At 39.8% G+C, this 22,350-nt stretch overlaps 1 protein-coding gene across 8 annotated transcripts in view; it reads right to left on the bottom strand.

Moving 5' to 3' along the window:
* Positions 1-22,350, bottom strand: part of SPTAN1 (spectrin alpha, non-erythrocytic 1) — a 46,005-nt gene that overhangs the window by 18,643 nt on the left and 5,012 nt on the right. For 3 of the 8 annotated variants that reach the window (XM_066332685.1, XM_066332684.1, XM_066332687.1), the window contains exons 2-28: positions 19,035-19,274; positions 18,287-18,412; positions 17,904-17,972; positions 16,816-16,956; positions 15,684-15,830; positions 14,941-15,074; positions 14,109-14,253; positions 13,861-14,015; positions 12,490-12,625; positions 11,961-12,062; positions 11,593-11,730; positions 11,051-11,161; positions 10,513-10,590; positions 10,183-10,338; positions 9,631-9,835; positions 9,328-9,509; positions 8,810-9,053; positions 8,368-8,490; positions 7,416-7,633; positions 6,585-6,677; positions 6,123-6,257; positions 5,556-5,704; positions 4,150-4,209; positions 1,818-2,016; positions 1,164-1,268; positions 593-616; positions 203-238 (exon numbers count right to left, since the gene is read on the bottom strand). In XM_066332685.1, coding sequence (XP_066188782.1) covers positions 203-238; positions 593-616; positions 1,164-1,268; positions 1,818-2,016; positions 4,150-4,209; positions 5,556-5,704; positions 6,123-6,257; positions 6,585-6,677; positions 7,416-7,633; positions 8,368-8,490; positions 8,810-9,053; positions 9,328-9,509; positions 9,631-9,835; positions 10,183-10,338; positions 10,513-10,590; positions 11,051-11,161; positions 11,593-11,730; positions 11,961-12,062; positions 12,490-12,625; positions 13,861-14,015; positions 14,109-14,253; positions 14,941-15,074; positions 15,684-15,830; positions 16,816-16,956; positions 17,904-17,972; positions 18,287-18,412; positions 19,035-19,271 — 3,648 coding nt within the window. In that variant the 5' untranslated portion in view covers positions 19,272-19,274. The remainder of the gene's footprint in view (positions 1-202; positions 239-592; positions 617-1,163; positions 1,269-1,817; positions 2,017-4,149; positions 4,210-5,555; positions 5,705-6,122; positions 6,258-6,584; positions 6,678-7,415; positions 7,634-8,367; positions 8,491-8,809; positions 9,054-9,327; positions 9,510-9,630; positions 9,836-10,182; positions 10,339-10,512; positions 10,591-11,050; positions 11,162-11,592; positions 11,731-11,960; positions 12,063-12,489; positions 12,626-13,860; positions 14,016-14,108; positions 14,254-14,940; positions 15,075-15,683; positions 15,831-16,815; positions 16,957-17,903; positions 17,973-18,286; positions 18,413-19,034; positions 19,275-22,350) is intronic. The other 5 variants (XM_066332688.1, XM_066332690.1, XM_066332689.1 and 2 more) reach the window with 3 other exon arrangements.

Below are 22,350 nucleotides of genomic sequence, written 5' to 3'. Positions count from 1 at the left end.
AAGGGATTATTCAACATCTACTGCCCAGAAACTGGAATCACCCTCACAAGCTCAAAGCTAAACAGAGTTTTGTAGCAGAGACATAAAATCCAGGCTGTTGACAATTTCTATGGCACAGGAAAAGCAAATGGTCTAAAAAAGATGACGTGCTGTAGTTTTTGTTTTATTTTCTTTTTGGGTGCTGCTATGCAATGACACCTACCTTCCAAGGAGAGGCTGTCTTAGAATCAGTTTCATCCTGTTTGAAAATGTGAAGAAACAGCTTTAAATATGAAGAATCATCTAAAACTATCAGAATACAGTAAAAAAGTCTTGAAAATATCTCTGTGTTCAATCCTGAACAATGTTTATACATTTTTTCATGCAAGTATTTGTATCAATTTAGGTTATGCTGCTTGCTTAGATCTGTGATGTGGGGCAAGATGCTCAGGAAATAAAGGGATCATAGATAAGATAATCTTTGAATGTCCATTCAAAGTCATTAGTGAGTTCCATCATGAAAATGAACTACAATTATGGCTGAACTTCTCCTTTTACATCCCAAAGCTGTTACAATTTGCCACTCCATCCACCTCAGAAATTTAACACTTACCCTGGGCATCATCCCATAGACTTCCTGCAAAGGAGACAGGACAAACAATTTGTTATTTTCTAACAGAAAGAACGTTTTCCCCAACATGCTTCGTACTTAGTTGGCACAGGATAAAATTATTTACAGCACAAGTAAGTGAAATGCTGCTAAAAACCCCTTAAAAATGCAAACCAAAAAGGAAAACCCACAAACCCCCTCCACTCAGAACTGAACTCTATTTTATTCCTCTTTTTCCCTAGCATTCCTCACCTATTCTCCCACAAATAAATAAAGGCTAAATTTCAAATTGTTATGAAGCAAAGTTAATGCATGGATTCTCCATGACTTTTAATATTGTTATGAAGACTTTATTGTAAAGACTTTCCATTCCTAAAGAAAGAAAGGAAACAACTCTAGATGCTGCTGCAATTTGTTATAGCATTACTAAAAAATGTAACTCTAAAGGTCTTCTTGGGATGGCCACATTAGAGAAAAGCCTGAATCTTGCAATGCCAGACAAAGACAACAGACATCAGAAAGGAGGAAAATCTTTTGCATCTTAAGATTAGATTAAGGCAGAGAAAAAGAGCACCTGTTGCTGTACTGCTTGTACTTCATCTGCCATCAGCCCTTCTGACTCCAAGTCCTTGGCAACCTTGTTTATATCTTTCAGGCGTGACTCGTTGGCTTTGAGATCCTACACAGAACAGGGAAATAGCCCAGCATTAAAATCCACCCAGGCAAAGCACGTGGAACAAGGTGGCTCACCAGGAGAGCCCAGTGTGTGAACAGCAGGAATTGAGCACAGTGAGTTCCCAGCCTGTGCCAGGGAATCCCAGCTGCCAGATTTTTTTTTCCCCCCATATCTCAGGGAAATAACTCTACAGATGGAAACTAAATACATATTTCCTTTCAATAGGAACAGCTTAACTGAAGGTTATGCTTTAAATAAACTGAAATTCCTCCAAAGCTTGGCAGACTCTACTGCAAGGTGTTGAAAGACTTTGGGAGCTGGGAAGCATGGAGCAATCTGGGGAATGTAATCAAACTGAAGACATTTGAATGTGGGATTATTTATCCTCATGAAATAAAATAAAATATTAATATGTACCTTCTATGCACCTTTTATGTCCAATCAAAGCCATGTTTCCTACTCAGCTATGAAGAATTATCATGGATACATGATTGGAAAGCCTGAAGGGAAAGGCCAAAAGTAACACACAGATTATGCAGCATCACAACATACCTTCTGAAAATCATCAAATTTCTTCTGCAGAACTTCCACCTGCTCCAGATCAGCACCCACTTCCTCACTGGTGAGAGCTGCTTCCTTCTCATTGATCCACTGCTGGAGTTCATTGGCTTCACGGAAAAGCATGAACTTCTTGCAGCTTTTTTCCAACATGCCTTTACGTTTTTCTCCCAGTTCCAGGAGAGAGTGATACCTGGGACAAGCAGGAAAGGAAAGCACGGAACAGTCAGATGGAATTGATGCCAATCGCAAGAATTGCCAAAGTCCTGGGGTCCCCAAAAATGGGGAATCCCTGAACTTATGCCCTGTTCTGCTACAGGATGTGCTACTCATGTGCAGTTGGGAATGAAGACTGTCCATGTTTCTCCTCCACATGGATTGCACACCAAAATGGGAACTTCCACATGCAGCACCTCACTGGGCAAATGCAAACCCAAATCACAGCCTAGGCTGGGATATGCTCTTAAACCACAGTATCACTGCAGGGCAGGAATGACTCCATGACTTGCCAAGGGATATTTTCCTAGAGTACATCAAGTTTGCCATCGGATTATGAAAATCCACCAGCCTCCAAGCTTTTGGACATAAACATCTTCACTAGCCATTTTCCATTGCAAAAACTGCTGAATGTTTAAGCAAGATGTGTATCTTTGATAACACACCTATATTCAACTGGGAAATCCAGGAAACGAATTTCATGGACACTTTTTGTATCTCTGGAATTCTCAACATCACCTCCTTTACATTAGAACAGATACAAAGTGAAACCTCAAAAATGTTTAAATTGGTCTGCACAGACAAATAAACCTCTTAAGATCAGCCAGTCATTTGATTGCAATCTTCTTGTAATCAACTAGACACAGATGATCCTACAAGGCCTTTCCCAAGCTATTGCTGAAAAAAGCCAAGAGCAGTTTTGCAGTCACTGATACTGAATTACAGACCTCTCTAGCAGGGCATAATGCCTGTTTTGTGAAAACCTGCATTCAGAAAAATCACACTCTTAATACTCATTCTTACTTTATTTTGAGTCTTCCAGAAGATTAAACATTTTAGTTGCATCTGGAAGGGTTTTTTATGTCCTGAATCAGTTTGGACATCAGCCTACCACAGTGATAAACAGCAGCAATCAATTTTCATTATTAAGCATATTCCTTTTGATGTTATTAAATAATACCAGACACTACTGAGGTACCTGCAGGGGCCTCAAATAGGGATGTTTTCATTTCCCACCCTGAAGCACAAGGGCATGTACTGAGCAGCTACAACCTCCCAGCTTGAGGAGTTGAATCCTGCAGCATTTTCCTAACCAACACCTCAGAGATGACAAAGTCTCCTGAAAAAATCCTCAGTATCCTGGGCTGTAATATCTCTATACCAAACTGATAAAATCAACTCTTCTTTCATAGAAGCAGAGACTTTGTGGCTTTCTGTTTACTGTAGTTTAAGAGTGGGCAGAAAGGAACTAAAAATCTTTCATATTAGGTTTAAATAGAAACTTTCTACCCTGACTGTTCTGAAGCCTGCTCTAACCACAGCTGTTTGCCTCAGCAAACAACATTAGGTATTAAATACTTGTAAAGTTTATAGAGGATCTAGGGCAAAACTCTTTCAGAAGCAGACCTAATTCCAGAGCTGCTTTGCAACATTTGAGAAATCTATATTAAAATTTCGTTTTTAATTTTCAAGAAATACATTTGCTATGAAAAGCCAGGCACAGCCAATGAACACTGTGACTTTGGATTTCCCAGAAACTTCCATCAGTATGATGCAAACTTGATATCTTTTCCAGGAGACATGAACACAGGTTTCAAAATTTAGTTATTGCTAAAATGAAGAAATAATCACTATAGAAATAATATCTTTTGACTACCCAGCATGAATGTTACTTTATATGACAAACCATGACAGCCCCACCCTTCCCAAACTCTTAAGACATTCAGATGTGACGCAATACTTCGTAGATGTATTTTATATATATTTATATAAACAAGCAGATATTTCTATCTGCACCTCTGAAAATGCAGGAGATGCTTTTTCAGGAAAACAGTCTAGATAGCCCTAAAGCCACTTTGGTAAGCAAAACCAGTGTGATGGAATAAACAAGAACCAATTTAGCAGCACAGAGGTGCCCAGCAAGATAAGAGGCTGGCTATGAGGAACAGAGGAAACACAGACCACCAAACTCATCTAAAGTAATCCTCATCGCAGAAATGGCCTCCTTTATGCCTCTTTGGAGCAGCATTCCCACAGAAAGAAACAAAGGGAGGATGAACAGTGACAGTGTGGAGACAGCATGATTTAGGAAAGGGCTAATCCTACTCACAGTTCTTCGACCTGTTTCATACGCAGAGATACACTGCCGACCTCCTTAGTAATGAGAGTCCTGCACAGACAGGGAGCACAGCAAATGCATGCGAAAAATTAGTCAGATTAACAAAAATAATGAAAGCAGCAGCTCCATCCATGGCTGGTCCGTAGTAGGAGATGAGTAAGAGTTCACATTTAAATGGAGAAAATTAGGTGTTGTTCAGAAGCAAACAAAGCAAATCAGACCAGGAGTACAATTCATGTAAGGAAACCTCAGCAGTACAGTTGAGCTCTCTCTATAAGGTCTCCTCATTATTGTGCCATAGGATTGGAATTTAAAAGGTGGTCCCCTCTCCTTGGCTCTAAAATAAAGCACCCTGCTCTAGTTACTAAAAGCCATATGCAAACCCATGAAGGGAATTATATTATTAAAATCCCGACCAATATGCCACCAACTTTCCAGCATTTTTTCTTCACGCTGGTAAAAAGTTTTTTGTTAAGTGTTGGTGGGGTTTTTTTGTGTGATTTTATTTAAATTTTTTAATTCAAGAGCTAAGGCTAGTAATTATTGCATGGCACTGTAATAACTGATGACTCAATACAACTGAGTGGGAGGAAATTCTCACACAGAATGACAGCATAGCTGCACAAACAGATGGGAGTATACAGAAAGCTTTCAGCTTTGGCTTTCAAGTGGCTTGATAAGATGAGCCAGCCCTCACAGCTATCACCCACAGCCCTTGCTTGAATTATCTCCAGCCACCATGTGCTTTAAGGTCATTACCAAGCAGCCTTGCAGTTTTCTGTTTGCAATGATATGCTGCTCTTTTAAAAAAGATGATAAATACTGAAAAAAAAAAAAAAAAAAAAAAAAGAAGGGGGGGGAAACACATTTTAGCTCCTATAATAGCAACAAATATTGGCACCACATTTCAGAATTAAAAGTGATGAGCTAGCAGCAAAGTAGCCCCAGCTTATAAGGAGGACACCTCCAGAGGCAGCCCTGTATAGGGAGAGCACTGTACTTAATGGAATCAAATTTAAGAAAGCTTTTCAAAGCAGATCACACATTAAGAAGTGACAACTACATATACAAGAGTTGCTTAGGACATATATATAACTAACAAACAAGTTTAAGTAGTTAGGTACAACAACAAAAGAAACACAAAATACTCAAGTCAGACAGTCAGTTGAGCTCTAGTGTCATGAGTTTAACGGTTAAATATGGAAAAAGCAACAAGAAAAAATCTAGAGTAGGAATAAAGCAACTGAATCCGGTGCCTCTGTCAAAGGAGCCCCTTGTTTTGCTCCAGTAATTACTCCCTAGTGTAAGAAGCATTAGCCTAAGCTGGTGGCAATCTGTGAAGCAAAGGCCAAGCCAGCTAATGCTGGCAGTGTCATATCTCATCAGTTAGATCTTACTGGTTGTCAATTTGCTCCTGTCGCAGTGCTATGCTGCCTTGCTCCTCCAGGAGGTTCTCTCGGGATGCAGACTGGGCAGGATCCAGTTTTTTCACATAGGCAGCTGGTACAAATCCCTGACGGTCATTGACTTCCACCTTCCACCAGTCCTGCAAGCAAAAACAGCACAAAGCAACCACTGTGAGGCCATCATCATGCATAAAGAATGCTGGGCAACTGAATGTTGCAAATCAGACACTTCTATTAGCACAAGGAAACCAATGATGCTCTCAACAGTTTGCTCTTACTATTGAGATAATTTCAGACAAACTGTCTTTTGAAAATAGAGGTATTACTACCATGTCTCCCCTGAAATTTGGCAAAAAATTCCTCCACATCAGGGAATTAAAGTTCTCACAGACATGTACGCTGTCAGTTGTTGTCAGCTGTAGAGAAGTGATGGAAATGAAGTGAACAGGTTCAGCTGAAGTGCTGAATGTGGACATGGGCTAAATGTGCCAAAACCAAACAAAACACACAGCACTGAGGGAGCCAAGCAGTGCAGCATAGCAGGCGGCCAGAACCCACCTTGTTGGTGCTGTTGAGTAAGGTGAGGATATCTCCCTTCTTCATTGTCACCTCCCGGGGACTCTTCTCCTGGTAATCATAGAGTGCCAGAACAAGCTCTTTTCCAGTTTCATCATCTGTAGGAGCAACTTGTTGCTAAAAATAGAAGAGCAAAAGAAAAAAATGAGCTGTTCCATATTTATTATAATCAATGTTATCCTAGAATCGACTTCAGCCTTAGTTAAAGCTACTGTAGAGTCAGTTTAGATGCTGTCTGGGCTCAAACTGTGAAAACCACCACATTAAATAGTTTTATTTCAAAACAATACAGCTGTCTAGTGATTATAAAAACAGACTGCTAATTTTTTTGAGAAAATCAAGCAGTCTGCAAGAAGCTCTCAAAGCCAACAACTGTTACTGAGCTTTGTTTTTACCTTTTGCTGACCCATGAATTTTAGGTACATGATTAGCTTCTTTCCTTACCCTGCATGACTGGGCCTGTTCCCTCAATGCCTGGATGCTGCTGCCGTAAGCGGAGAGATCAGACATCAAAGCTTCATGTTTCTTGAGAAGAGCCTGAAAGTGGATGATAATAACAACATGCACACCTTGCCATTTTACAAATATGTCTTTGCTTAAAATATATACTTTGACTCCATACAAAGGGAACGTGGGTTTTTCAGAGCTGCCAGCCTTGTGACTCTCATGGGAATAATCACTTCTATTTATTCACAGGCTAGATAGTGGTCCTAATGCTTCTGGTGCTTTGCCTCTACCTTATCTCAGCAACATTCTTTTGTTCTGACCAGAAATAACTATTTCCAGAGCGATATGGCTAAGTTTAAAGCTTGTCTTTAAACTGCACTTCATGTTGATAAAATGTCAGTCAGCACTGCCTGGGACATGGTATTTGACTGCAGAATGATATCAATAAAACAAAGCCAGACAAAAAAAATTACTTCCAGACTAATGAACTGATGAAAACCAGACTCATACTGAAATGCTCATCCCACAAGGAATTTGCTGATATTATTTTTGTTATACTTAAAAAAACAAAACCCTGTAAAAGAGTGAATACAGAGGTAAAGCTTCCTCACAGTTAGTTTAATACAGTGAGCAGCAGAACTTCATGTGCAACAGCAACTACGAAACAGGAAAATATGTCATCTTTTGACTAAGAGCCAAAACCTTGCTTGATGCAAGAATCTGCCCCCTTTGTTAAGAATCCTGAAATTATCACAGCTCATTTTTTTACCATGGGACAAATCCTCACTGTACTTATGCAAAATTGATTTAAACAAGAATCTCAAATACCTCAGCAGAGTCTTCATCTTTCCCATAGTCTGTACTGCCTACAATGGGCTCCTTTTCCCTCATCCAGGATTCAGCCTCATTAGCATCAGCAAAGTACTGCTGAGCCTGCAGGGAATCCTCCAGGTCCTGTCGACGCTGAGATGCTTTGGCTTTCAGAGAGTCCCACTTCTGGTTTAGCTCATTCAGTTTGATTTTCACATCCTCAGCTGCAAAGTGTCCTGTGGAACAGAAGCAGAGGGAACTGAAGGATCTCAGCAGATAAAATCAACAGATATTGGAAGATTACTTGCAATTCTTCAAAGTCATAGAAATTAGACTAATTTAAAGCCTATTTAGACTACAATTATAAAAACATGACTTAGCTGGTCCTTTTGCCTCTGACTGGAAAACACCAAACCTGTTGATCAAGCTGCACTAGCATATCCTTATCATTAGGAATAAAGTGAGACATCATAACATTTCTCAATGATGAAATGGAAAAGAACTTTCCAGAGTTCTGGCAGCACACAAATATTATTTCAGACCTTCGGCTTTTTTTTTTTTTTTTTTTTTTTTGTATTTTCATGTTAAGAATACCCAGTCAGAAATAAAGATGCCTATTTATTTAAAAGCAGGAATTACTGTCTTTCTAGAGAATTCTCTCTCACATCACAATTATGTACTTCTGATAGAACCCTTTAACAGATTTAATTATAGAGACTAAATACAAGAGGCACAAAATTGCTAAACAAGAGCTCATTAAGAGTAGAAAGAGATTTGTCATAATTATGACAGGTTCCCATCTAGGAACCTGTCACAAACCCATTTTTATTTTCAGGTGAAAGGATGACCAGGAGTTCATCCTGCTAGGAGGTATCTGCGTATTGCCACGATAAAATCAGGCAATAATTCTTATCTGTCTTGGGCCAGAGAACAAGAGACTGTGTCAGAGTTATAAAATATTGAGACATACCTTCTTCCACCATAGCATTTCCCTTCTGTGTGACTGCTTTAATGCGAGGCTCATGGCCTGCAATTTCTGCCTGCAGAGCCTGGTGCTTTTTCAGCAGATTCTGGACACCAATTAAGTCCTTGCCTGAAAGATACAAAATAATTAATCAGCTAAATCAAAGTCACTAGATGAAACAAAAATTTCAAGGCAGCTGCAGCCAGCACTACACAAACTTGCACAGGGAGAACTCTAACATTGATAACAGAGCATTATGGAAACTGCATTACCACTGGAACTATATAAGCAACATAACAGAGACCCAGGGCAATGGCAAATATGGAACTCTGGGCAATGTTAATTACACCAAACAGCTCTGAAATTTTTAGGGAATGATCTATAAAGATAGAATTGCTCTGTTATAAATTGTGACATCTAAATCCTAGAGATAGCAGGATTGACCCACCTCGGTTAGTTGAAGCTGCAATAGGTTCTTTTTCCCTAATCCAGGTCTCCTCATCCTCAATGTCACGGAAAAGCTGCTGCAGGCGAAGAGAATCTGCGAGTTTCTGCTTGCGAGCCACCATGGGGTCCTTCAGAGCCTCATAACGGGCCACTAAAGCCTCTTGTTTCTTCTTGATATTGTCAGCATCGAAGTGCCCAGCCTCCTGGAACTGGCGTGCCTGGATGGTAATGCCATCTATCCGATCCTAAAATTGATCCAGCAACAGCATTAGGTCAGAATTTCTGTGAGGTGGCTGCAGTGACTAGGAAGCTCATTTCTATTAAAGTTATAAAGATTTTATTTTAGAGACATACAAGTTATGTTTCAGTTCAAAATTATTTTTGATAAGCAAACTGTAAAACTCAAAGCTAAAGAAAAAAAAACCATACTTGCTAAGGTCTCTACTGAGCATATCTGAAAATACCATCTTTTTGAATGAACAGATCTGAAAAGGCAGGAATAAAAATTATTTCCCTTACCTGATGGGCAGCAACATCTGCCTCTAGCAGTGCGTGTTTCTTCTGAAGATTCTGAACATTAGTAAGATCTTTCCCATAATCATCAGAAGCCAAGTGTCCTTCTACTTCATACAGCCAGAGCTCAATGTCCTCTACATTGCGATTAAACTGCTGCTGCTGATTGGCTTCTCGCAGTTTTATACCTGAGAGAGACGTGCAAGAGGAGAATAGGACAAGGTAAGTGAAATGACAACTGAAGTTAACTCATTTCCTGTCTTCTCCCAGCTAAGCTAGAAATTTGCCCCTATTCTGAGCAAGTCATACCTTTGAGCTCAGTGGCCTCCAGAAGTTTCTTCCACAAGCTGATGACTTCGTTCATGCGAGCTGCCACCTCATCAGACGCGTAGTGCTTGACATCAATCAGCTTCTGGCCAGCTTTCTCCAGGGCATCGATACGACTCTGGTTAGCAGACAGCTCTGCTTCAAAAGCCTGGTGTTTCTGAACTTTACCCTGCAAGTTCGATGGATCCTACAGATGAAAAAAGAAATAGAACATTCCAATACAAATTCAGTACCCAAAGGTCTCTGAAGAATTTTTGAAACTGGGCTACATTCATAGATGTGCCATGGTGTTTAACCAGAGGAACTGGTGCCAAAAATAAGCCTTAAATCAGAATTCTTGAGCTATTGGATAAGCACAATTACTGCATGAGGAGAAAATGCCACTTGGAGTCAAGAAGGAATTACACAATTCCTCCTGCTGTCATTAATACCACCAACTATCAGCAACATTTTGGCTGATATTGCTTTGTGTCATTAGGCTGATTTAGCTCAGTACTGCCTTAAAAGCATTCTACCATTCATCTTTGTGTTCACCTTGTAGGCCTCATCAGTTGCAGTTTTCATCTTTTCATTAACCCAGCTCTTGAGCTCATCAGAATCTCGGAAAAACTGCTGCAGATGGAAAGAATCCGCCAGCTGAGCACGGCGGTGCATGGCTCTTTCATGAAGGGCATTTCGGCGGCTCAGCAGCTGAAAAAAAAAGAAAGTAAAAGGTTTTTAAATTTTTCAAGCTAGTAAGAACCACCACCATACCCCTCTTGGGACAACTCCACTGACTTATCCTACACTGAAGTCAAACCATGTAAAATAATAAAGCAGAGCAAGATTTAAAGTCTACAGTTCAAACGTATTGTGGATACTTACAGCATCTCTGCGTGTAGCAACATCTTCCTTGGCATAGTGGTTATTCTGAATCAACTTAGTAGCAAACTCATCCAATGCCTAGAGGGAAAATAAGTTTCCATTTATTTGGTGTAATAGAAATTGTGTGTGTGCAAATTTGCTTAGTATATCAATTCCCCAAAGTTTATCACAGTAGAACTGGCAAAAAGCCATTAGCAGATCTATACTTACACCCTTTTCTCTCTGTACCCTCACCCTCTCCATGTGGAAGAGTGCAGGTTTTTGACAAATATTCATCTACCTGTGTGCTGGTGTAAGTAAGCACCAAGTTACCCAGCTCTGAGACAGGAATCGAGCCCTGTCCCACACCTTTTCCACTGTTTTCCATTTTAGAGACAACACGTGTTATTTAGAGCTAATACAGCCCACATAACAGAAGATCACTCTGCAAAGCAAACCCCATCCTTTACCACCTTCTAGCAGTGTCTCCTCCCCAGTCAATAAATGCCCTCTTTTCACTACTTGTCCATCTAGTGATAACCTCATGTCAATGTCTTACTGTGATTTTCTCCTCTTGGGCACTTAGGGATTTCTCAAAGTCTTCATGCTTCTTTAGAAGAGCCTCCACACTGTCCAGAGAATCACCAAGGTCTTCATTCAGCAGAAATGCCTGAAGTAAGGGCACAAATATATTTTTATGCTTCCATACTCAGCTGCTCTAAGTGAGCTCAAGCGCAGCCAGGGATGTTTCCTGCCACATATTATTACTGAAAGGTAAAGATGCCATAGTGACATGGTGTTTACTTTATGCTTCTAACAGCCAATAATTCTCTTTAGCTTCTTATTCAACCAGCATTTTACAAGAGTTAACACACACAAAAGCCGCATCAAGCCCACTTGTCACAGCTCATAATTTCAGCATTAGATGGAAACAGCCATTTCACCATTTCAGGCAGTCAGATAAATAACTCTGCACAGCACCCACTCACTAGTGGGTGTTTATGGCCCCGCCAGCAGGCAATACCAATCGTTTAAGCTTACAGAAGCCTACCCAGAAATTAAAGTCCACCATATGTGGAGAATTCAAAGATATGCACTCACTTCTTGTTTGCTCATCCAGTTGTCAACTTGTTCAGTGTCTCTGTAGAAAAGCTGCAGGTCCATGCACTGCTCATACTGCTGTCTGCGCAGCTCCCACAGCTCCAGCAAGGCAGATCTTTCATCTGAGAGGATGGTCAGCTAATTGATTGGGAAGAGGAATATATCATAATTTTGTTTAACACTAGTTCATTTCCATCTCAATGTAAAATCAAATTGTGACTCTAAAAATTCAGTGGTTAGCACTGAATTAAAAATGACCTCCTGTGTAAACAATGAAATCTCCAGTTCCTGATCTGATCATCCTTTTAAATTAAGGGACACAGAAGAAAGAGACAAAATTACTCTAGGAGCTCTTGCTCTCAACTTACCTTCTCTTTAACTTCATCAGAAGCGTAGTGCCCAGCAGAGAGCAAAGCCTGGCCTGACTCATCAGCAGATTTGAAGCTGTCTTCATGGGCATCAATTTCTCCCTACAGAAGATGTGAAAAAGCTGTTAACAAAATTTATCTTAGCAGTGTGTCAGAATTACCCTACAATGCACATAAAGTAGGTATAAATTCCTACAAGAAAATGAAACTAAGAATTTATTTGAGCCATATTCTTTCTGCCTTATTATAGGAATTCGTCATGATGGAGAACTGAAACAGTTGTTAGTACAACTGGCTGTTATCAGGCCTCTTTTTTATAAAATATTATCATAGGCATTCTTAAATACTTAGTAATTAGTATGTATCTGCCATCCAGAAACAATTAAAAAAAATTAAATCAAGACAGCAATCTAGTACTGTGTCAGTTGCATAATCAAAGCATTCCAGTGCTACAATACTGACTCAGAGACTGTGTTAGACATACAAATCAGAGGGTTGCTGACTGGGTTTGGCTGTCTAAGCACTCTACCTTATGTTCCTGATGTCTGTCTAGAAGGGCTTCTGCCCCAGCCACATCATTGGCAAGTTCATCAGCATTTATCAGAGCCTTCATCTCAGTCACCCAGCTGGTGAGGTCTCGGAAGTCGGCAAGAAAGCGCTGCAGCCTTAGGTAAGCAAGGGAAAAAATGACTGGAAATTATTAATTTGCAGAGTTTCTCTCCTCTTTCCCCAAAGAAAGGGTTACAAACAAAAGCTGTTCCTCAGATAGAAATAAAACAGCACAGAAATGTGCTCAGAATATTAAATAACTAAATAGGCTTCCAGTCAAAAATCAGTCTTTTGAAGTTATAAAAATGTTTGGTTCTAAATCAACGTCTCCAACATACATTTTGCATATAACTTATATTGTAAGTAAAATTAATATTCCTAACTACACACAGAGGACAACAGAAACCAAAATACAGTTTTCAAGATAATCCACAGGGGTGCTTCTGTCACAACCATAACAGTGTCAGGGGGACGGAACAGGCAGAAAATTTTGACTGCACATGCCTCAGCCTTAAAACAAGCAAACAAATCCTCAAATTCCTTCCAGAATGCCCTCAGTTGTTTCCTTTGGCATATGCTTAACACTTATCAGCAAAAATGATCAGTTTGTTTCTGTTACATTTGCTGTTAATTACTCTGAAGAGACTATGGCAGGGAAGGTAAAGGAAAAGTTTATTTTAGTATGGGTCTCCACTGCCAAAAATCCCACATCGTGGGAAGGAACAAAGGGCAGAAAAACAAAACTAAGAAAGGATGTAAACTAACCACCAGAGCAGAATTAGTTTGTTTTTAGTATGGCTTCTCAACAGTGATCTAACAGGTTATGTTTCAGAGACTAGGTTAGTATAGACACAAGACTAGATGAAGACAAATGCCACAGCAAAAAAAACTACCACAGAAACAGGGAATTCATTTGGTCTGAGACAATATATCAAACAATAGCTCATAGGTCAGTCTTCGTAGAGACTCTTAAAGACTAGTGAACAGATTTGTAACAAAAGTATTAAAAAAGAGGGTTTTTTTAGGAAAACTGAAACATAGTCAGATAATGTACTTCAAAATGCATGTCTCAACTCAGATGGAGAAAATAGCAAATGTCCTAAAACATCTATTTTCATAGTTGATCCACACCCACAGAATGACAAAAAGCTGCAATAACTTTTCGATCATATAAATATTTCTTTTACTACAAGAAGTTAGTGTAAAATAGAACTTGGTGAACAAGACTGCTCTGAAAACAGCAGAATCATCCCGAAATTCTGGAAATGGCACCCCTTTCTTCTCCTTCCACAAGTCCTCTCTCCAGTGTGAACAAGGAGGAAAGCAGCACTGTCCTGGTGCAGTGACCCACCTGTAGGAGTCATTGAGGCGAGCGTGCCTCTCCGCGGCCAGCGTCCGGATCTGCTCCCAGTTGGCAATGAGCTCCTCCCGCTTCACTTGAATTTGGGAAGCATTTATTGGGTGAGACTGCTGCAAACGGTCAGCTTCTGCACACAGGGCCTTCACCTAAACCCAGGCACAAACTGAGTGAGCTTCCAGCCTTTGACAAAGCTGGATACCTCGTTCAAACTGTAGGTAAAATACATCTCACAGGGGTACCTTATCTTCCAGAGCTGCCAGGTCTCTTTCCAGGCCTTCGTGCTTGCGCAGCAATGCCTGCACACTGGCTAAGTCTCTGCCAAAATCATCTGAGGCCATCAACTGCCCTTTCTCCTTAATCCAGCTGATTGTTTCATCCACATCCCTTCAAAACAAAGCACAAATTGAAAGCAGTTTGTCTTGTATGGAAAAAGGAAGGAAGCAGGATGTGTTCCCATACCTGTGCCAGACATACTGGCATACAAATCCATATTACAAACACTGCAGCCAACTACAAACATCCATTAGAAAACAAATAAATCAACTTTCTTTTCATATCAAGAAACTTTGAAGCACATTTACAGGCCACTGTCACCAGATGCAAACAAGGAATTACAGCACCACTGAGCACTGTCATGGAGTGCATCCAATTCCCTCTCTGGACCCTTCTCCAACTTAATTACAGCAAATCTCAAAATGCTGTAGATGGAGATGAGAATAGAAAGACATTGCTCAAAGCCTCCAGAACAATTGGGCTGACATCCAATAAAAACACACCCCATTTCAGGCTCATCTAGGACAGAACTGGGGGGGAAAAGCCCTCAGAGGAAAGGAGAGCAAAACCGCCATTAGCAGGAATGAACACAGTGGCCAAGTTCTGAAAAGCTTCATCAGAATGATCATTTTAAAGCAATTGTAGAACAACAAGGTCTTCATTCAGCAAGTTGTGCAGAAGAGCAAAACAAAGCCATAGGAAACAGTAGCTCTTCTCATACTACTGTGTGCAGATGAATGCATCATTAAACACCCACACAGGAGTTACATCACTCAGCAGATCCAGCCAAGTTCATACCTGTTGAAACGCTGAACTTCAGCTGCCCCAAAGAGTTTTCCTTGCCTCTGAAGGGCAAGCCCCTTAAGACGCTGCCAGCTTGCATTTACTTCATCTTGTTTGGACTTTATCAGTTCCTCTTCAGGGTGTGTTTCCTGGCAAGCAAAGGAAAAATGCTCTTTTCTTTCATTTGTTCTTTGGCTTTACATCCATTGACAAAATGCTGCTGGTCTTCAAGAGATCAATTTATAATTACTGTCCTTTCCAGATGATCACCCAATTCAATAGTTTCCCTGAAATTTCCTTGTGCAAACATTCAATACTCTTGTAGTGTTTTCCCTATATACTAATTAGTCCATGGGAAGAGGGCTATAAACAGCATCTTCTTTTTGCCTGGAATGAAACACTTTCTGCCCTGCCTCCATTCTTGATCAGGTCCTAGATATCAAACCAGAAGAGATATTAAACCTCCTTGTCGTCCAAGGGAAATAAATTTTACCCAAATATGAGAGTTTCTCTTACTAATCACTACTCTCCACATTTTTAGGAACATTCCCTGACAGGGCAGTTGTTCATGCTGGTTCAGCAGAAGAACAAGTGAATCAAATAGTGACCACTTAAGGTGAAGATAAAGACAAAGTGGATGTGGAGCAAAGCTTAAAGATCTGCCTCAAAACAGGGGAGAAAGAAGGGAACTTAGAGACAAATGTTTGCTGTAATAACTGACTTGCCAAGAGAGATTTTCCACACACATAAATGCTTACCTGGATAAGTTTGCCAGCAAACTGGTTCACTTCATTCACTCTTTCTTCATGAGCTGCAAGGTCCGTCTGGAACTCTTCAAACTTCTTTTGCAAAACTTCAACATGCTCTAAGTCCTGTCCAAGCTCTTCTGATGTCACTATTGCTTCCTAGCACATTGAAAAAAAAAGTTAATTTCAGTATATCCTATGGGAAATTACTATTAAAAATTAAGAAGCAAACTGTCCTAATTTTCAATAGGTCAAAGACAATCACAGTGTTTAAGGTCAGACTCAATACTATGAAGTTTCTTCATTAAACTCCATTCCCTGCCCCAACACCAACCCATTACTGCAGAAAATATGCAAGATGACTAAGGGGATTATTTTTTCATCTTCCTTGGTCATATTAATTTTTCAAGTACAAATTCTTGGCACACAGAGTGACTAGAATTTGTTCCATTTTACACTGTTTATGGGCATTTGCTGTAGGCATCCGATGCAAGACTTCTGCACAAGAAGTGCAGTGTTGTATCTAGTAACAGTTATAAAGGGTTTATAGTCTAAACCCACAGTGAAACAAAATAACAAACCATCATTTAAGGAAGCCAATGTGATTATTTTGTGGCTTTTTTCCCTTTTGATAATGTGGTTTGTGGTCTGCTTCCTTAGAGTTCAAAGGATCAAGAGCCAAGAGTCCTCCTGCAGTTCATGTCCTTATAATGTACATCTAAAGATATTCCAATCATTTAGTAACTATCTACACACTGCTTGCTGTTTGGGCTGGATTCTTTCTGAAACAAATAATTTAGAATATTCATTTAAAAGAAATTTGCTTTTACATGTTGAAGATTTTCCTTAGAGGAAACTTGAATTTTATTCGTCTTCTCAAAGCAAAGAATTAATTGATTATACTAAAAGTACTCTCCAATACACAGGCTTCCTCTTAGACTAATAACTTTTATTGTGGCTGCAAAAGAACAGTAGTAGTTTGCACCCATACTGCTGATGCAATATAAATAACTGAAGAAAACATACAGGTGCCTTTACAAGCTGGCTGAGACTACCTGACCTCCAGCAACTTTATGCTGACAGAATTTTCACACACAGATCAAATTTCCCATCAAGGACACAATAAAAGGAAGTAATTATACACCTTATCATTGATCCAGTCCAAGACATCTTCACATTCCCGTAAATATTGCACCAACTTTTGTGCTTGCAGTAATTTGACTCCCTTCTCTCTCATCTTTTCCATCAGTAATTCCCATAGTCGGTGCAGCTCCTGCAGTCGAGTCTAAAACAAAAGGATGTTGTTATTAAAATGTCCTGTCAAAGAAGATGAGATTTATTCCCTTCCTGTCCTTAGCAGTAGATTTATTTATTTTTCTGCAGTTGTACATCTTAAATCTTATTTTAGACAAAGGGTGAGGGACAAGCCTCATGATTTTATCTCCAGTAAATAGTTTTCAAATTATGTAAAGGGTTGTAACACAATATTAGAGATTACTGAACTGAGTATTTAGACAGTTGTTACTAATTAATGAAGCTATCAAATAGTTATCTTTATGTAACTACAAGCTAAATATCTTGAGAAAAGATTTAATTTAAATTCTATGCTAATATGAAGTCATACCAAAAATTTTATGCTCTCCCCTTCAAATGTTCGGCCTTTTATATGAAAGTCAACTCCCAATAAGTGAATTTCACCTTCCTTTGGGAAGTTATTCTTATTTAAGACAACATATTTGTTTCAAGTTAAACATGCCATTTCACTGTATTTTAACCACTTCTTTTAACACTAAACAGTTAATATATTTAGCTAACATTGTGAAGTGACATGATATGGACATACTAGGAGCAATTGCTAGTTTTAATACTTAGTTTCTCTGGCTGCACTCCCCTTTCAAAACTATTGGGAACCACTATAGGCTTTATAGACAACAAAAAGTAAAACCACACTCCCACACATGCACATAACTTGCAAAACAGGAAAGTAACTACTCCACCCATTGTCTATAGGACTTTGCTCATCAAGACCTGAAACCTGAAAGTCATTCAAGAGAAGCTTTTGAACATCATGGGCGGATACCACTCAGTCCACTCAGAAAGTTCAATTAAAGAGGTTTCAAGGGAGGAAAGAGCTCCGAGCACTGCCCAGAAGGATGGTGCAAACTGTCAACCAAGGAAGGAAGGAGACATTGCAAAAACAAGTTGCACTGCAGAGCCAGAAGCTTCACCTACTCGTATGTGGGACCCCACTTGGGTGGCTGTGACTATCGGGCGCTGGGCAGTCCGGTACGGCGTGAAGGACTGAACCAGTAAAGGCAGGTTAGAATGAAATGCTGCACTTAGCAATTAAGTTTGACAATCACTACAAAAAAACCCTCATCTTTAAACAGTTCCCCTCAGAACCAGAGCCAAAATAAAGTATGAGCTAGTTGCTCATGAAAGAGAAAACCATCTCTGAGCTTGACAAATACAGATTTTTCTCATGATTTCACTAATCAAGTATCTGTAGAATTTTGAAAAGAGGTTTTGAATAGAGAATTATCTGTGCAATCTGAACAAAGTGCTCAAGGAAAGGCCTGTAAGGGTGGGGGAGGGAAAAAAGCTTTAAAACTCACTCTTATGGTTTCAGATGCAAAATGGCTCTCATTAATCATCTGATTTCCAGTCTCATCCAGTTTAATGATGGCTCCTGAATTGGCCTGCACCTCAGCTTCAAAGGCCTGGTGCTTCTGCAGCTTCCCCTGAAATGAAAACATCAAAGAATGCAACTGAGATTTGGTGCAGGGACTCCTCCACATTCCCCAGCAGCAAGATTTTAAGTGTATTTCATGCATATTCAGTACTGACAAACAAATAATAAAACTGCACAGTTGAAATCAGTTGTATCGTGTGGTGGATCAACAGGGGAATTCAAACATCCCAGTTTTAGTTATTTCTTTCTTGTGTTTGTTTTGCACATGACAGTGTTCAAACCCCTGAGAATCTGTCAGCTAATTCTACCCACACAAGCTTATTTTTTACAAATATCTTTTTTTTTGTGGAAACAATTGGTGATAAATCACATTTATTCATGGAGTTAAAGCATCCTACAAATTCCAGGATTGAACCAAGTTGGTTTTACACTACATTACACTGAGCAACTTTTTCTTTGCTGATGTAGCATCTAATCCATGATTAGAAATATTCCATTACATCAGCAAAAAAGCCAGGTTTTTGAAGAGCACTTTGCAAGGTCATGGGTATTTGCATCCATCTTTCTTCACTCTCAGATCAAGTTTCATTTCTGTGTTTGTTCTATCCCAGCTGACCTGTAACGCCCTAAAATTAATAGTACAGGAAATATAAAGTGGCAGGAGGACTTGCCTGCAAATTGCTTGGGTCTTTGTAATTTTCATCAGATGCAATCTGCAGTTTCTCTTGGATCCATTTTTCAAGCTCATCTGCATCACGCTGGAAAAACTGGAATCGATAGGAATCTTCAAGTTTTTGGCGCCTTAGAGAAGAGAGTTCCTTGAACCTGTGGTAACGGTCCAAAACTTGCTGACGCCTTTCTTGGATATCTTCTGCTGTTTCCAACACTTTTACACCACTCGGATCCATTTTCTGGAAGCAAAAATGAACCCCATTACGTTTGCCTTACAAAACATTGGTAGTCAGGAAGAGATACGTGCAGAAAAAAAGCTGTTTTTTAAAAATCACACGTGGTTTACTTACAGTTTTACTCTGTGTGTGCAGATATGTGTATAAAATATAAGTATCTTACATATAAATAAAACTGCACTTCTAGCAGAAAGTGGTAAAGGAAAATTTACAGACATTTAGCACCTATTTGGTTTGGACAAATACGGCTGCAGTCATATAAAGTCTGTGTCATCTCAAATTATAGCATGCAAGTGGACCAATACAACAGCTAAAAATGTGGGTGTGTGCACAAATATATGTAGATACAGACATAAAATATTTCTATTTTACAACATATATCATCTCAAAATACTGTATTTAAAATATCCAATACTAAACTATAGAATATTAGTCCTCTTTGAATAACACTTAAGTGGCCCACACGTATTTATATGCACTTACATACATATACAGACCCACATCTCTGTCTGATGCATCTCTTCTTCGTTCTCTCAATTAAAAAAAGTTACAAACTCATCCCACCTCTACACAACCTTTCAAAAGACAGTAAGAAGCTTCACAGATCTGGCCTTAGACAAATAAGTCAAGAAGAATTTTGCTTAGCCAATGATCTTGCACTGAGTGAAAATCCTTCCACATTGCTTCATGTACTAAAACCTAATGCTGTTACCACAGGCAGCAAAGACCTGACTACTGATCTGCTTTTTCTCTTTTTTGTTAAAATTGTGACAACCTTTAATTTTCAGTTCCTAAACATTCAAAAAGCAATTAGATTTTCAGTAAAAGATCTGGGCACTAGAACAGAACTGTAACACAAATTTTAAAACTGGAACTATTATTATCATTGAAGTTTGAATATTTAACCACTTGTTTAACAACTAACTGCATACCATGAGGTTGCTGCAACAAACACTCTGTGCCTGAAAAATTTTGCAATTAATGTCTTTGTGTGCAAGTGTTTACACGAGTCACCCACTTAATGCTTTTCTACCATCAATTCTGCACTCTCCAAGCTAAAGGTACTTCTCCTCAATCCTATCAGACAGGGAAGAAATCCAGACTAAAACTGCAGACTAAAAGGCACGGGAAATCAGTTAAAACATATCATTAAATACTAAATTGTTATTTAGTCATTAGCTAGCTGCATGCTTTAATTAGACATGTATCTTGCATAATTGTATGGAAAACTCCACAGGCTGGAAAGTGATCTACAGGGCCATGTTTTCCAAGCACTTGTAAAAGGACAATCTGATAGAACGGAACATATGGGGACGAATCCAGACATTCCTGAGCTACCCTTCCAAGGTCCCCACCCTTCAGAGGACAGCCGTGCCAGCAGCACTCCTTGCTCCCATGAACTCTGAGCCCCAACTGCACTGCGGCACTCGCAGGAAGGAAAGAAAATTCAGCTTTGCTTTTTCTTCCACTCATTACTGTCAAAAGAGGGCAAGGAAAAACAACACCCCAGAGTGTGCAGACTGTGTTACATCAACGAAGCCCAGGTTTTGCCTGGCATGCTATCAAAATCTCCACTTGATTAGTGTATCTGAGTATTAAAAGCTCAAAGTCCTGAACATAACTTAAGCACAGACATGGTTCCCTGAGAATACAGCTGTTTTTTCCAGCACTCTTTCAAACAGCCTTTTTCCTCCAGGAAAGGAAGTTATTGCTAAAAACTTCCTTTCCTGCCCTGTCATGCTGTGTTTGAATCCCAACAACACTTCTTTTAAACTGCATTGTGTTCTGGAATAACACAGTGCCAGCTGGTCTAATGTACTGCATGGCTGGAGCCCCTCTGCTGATTCTGGTTTTGGGCAGTGCTGGGAGAAAGTTAAATCCTGGTCAGTCTCTGGAACACTGTACACTCATTCACTGTACAATACAACTCAACTTGTACTTCAATTTTAAAAATAACCACCGCAAAGTGATTTGAAAACATTTTAAATTATTTAGTTATTGACATGATTAATCTAGGGAAATATTTAAATTATCATTTCAAACATTGTTACAATATTGAAACCCAAATGGGAGACCTTCTGTAATTTACCCTGGGAGCTGGTTTGCCTCTCACCACACAAGCCAGGCAATCTGGCTCCCCTTTTTGCTGGAATTGGTTAAAAGAAAGGCTCCTTTTGTAACTAGAATGGAGCGAGTCAATTGTAAAAGAAGTGCTTTAGTGTAGCAATAATGGACTGTTCTTCCTGCAGTCCCAGCCGACGTCAGCAGTGTCTGTGCTGCCAGAGCCACCAGGGAGCTCAGAACTCAAAAGTCATGGATGCTGCAGAACAATGCAGTCTCCCTCCCATGTTACCACCTCCAACTGCAGCACTCCCTGGAATACCAAGCACCCCTCCAAGATGTTCCCAAAACTTCTTGGTTCAACTGCACCGTTGGAAGGCACCTAGGACACACCTCTGCACTTGCTGCACGAATTCCACCAAGTAGAAGTAGTGCTTTGTGTTTTTAGGGTGGAAAGCACTGGGATGTGACTGTGCGGGCTGTCCCCAGATAACCAGTGTCATCCCTCCGGCCACACCCGTCACAGCCGGTGCAGGGCGATAAGGACGGGGCTGAGGGGACTTTCCAGGCCCCAGACAGCAGATCTGGACCATCCCAGTGACATTTCATTCCTCCTTTCATGCTCGAAGACTGACATTAGGTCAGCTTATGTCTTAACTCAAAAAATCAGAAACGCTTCCTCGCACTGCACCGTTTGGGCGACGTTATTTAAAAAAGAAAAAAGAAACAGCCAACAAAAAGAAGTAGGAAAATTAAGGGAAAAACCCCAAAACAAACTTATTACTCTCATCCTTCCATCTATGCCTTTCCCAGTCAATAATAATTACACACAATAGCACACTAAAATATACAACTGCAGGTATTTACAGACACCGCAGTGCAACAATGATGATGTCAGCAACAACATTCAAGTTCGGCAACAGCAGAGTCGAGGTGGGTTCAACAGGAATTACAGTGGTGCCACACAGCAGAGCTGTCAGCATTTCCCTTTACCAAAACACGTTTTCAGGGATTTAAA

Source organism: Sylvia atricapilla, chromosome 19 (genome assembly GCF_009819655.1).
Source record: "Sylvia atricapilla isolate bSylAtr1 chromosome 19, bSylAtr1.pri, whole genome shotgun sequence".
Classification (NCBI taxonomy): domain Eukaryota; kingdom Metazoa; phylum Chordata; class Aves; order Passeriformes; family Sylviidae; genus Sylvia; species Sylvia atricapilla.
Note: the sequence above shows the minus strand (reverse complement) of the source record. Positions and strands in the feature narration are given on the sequence as shown.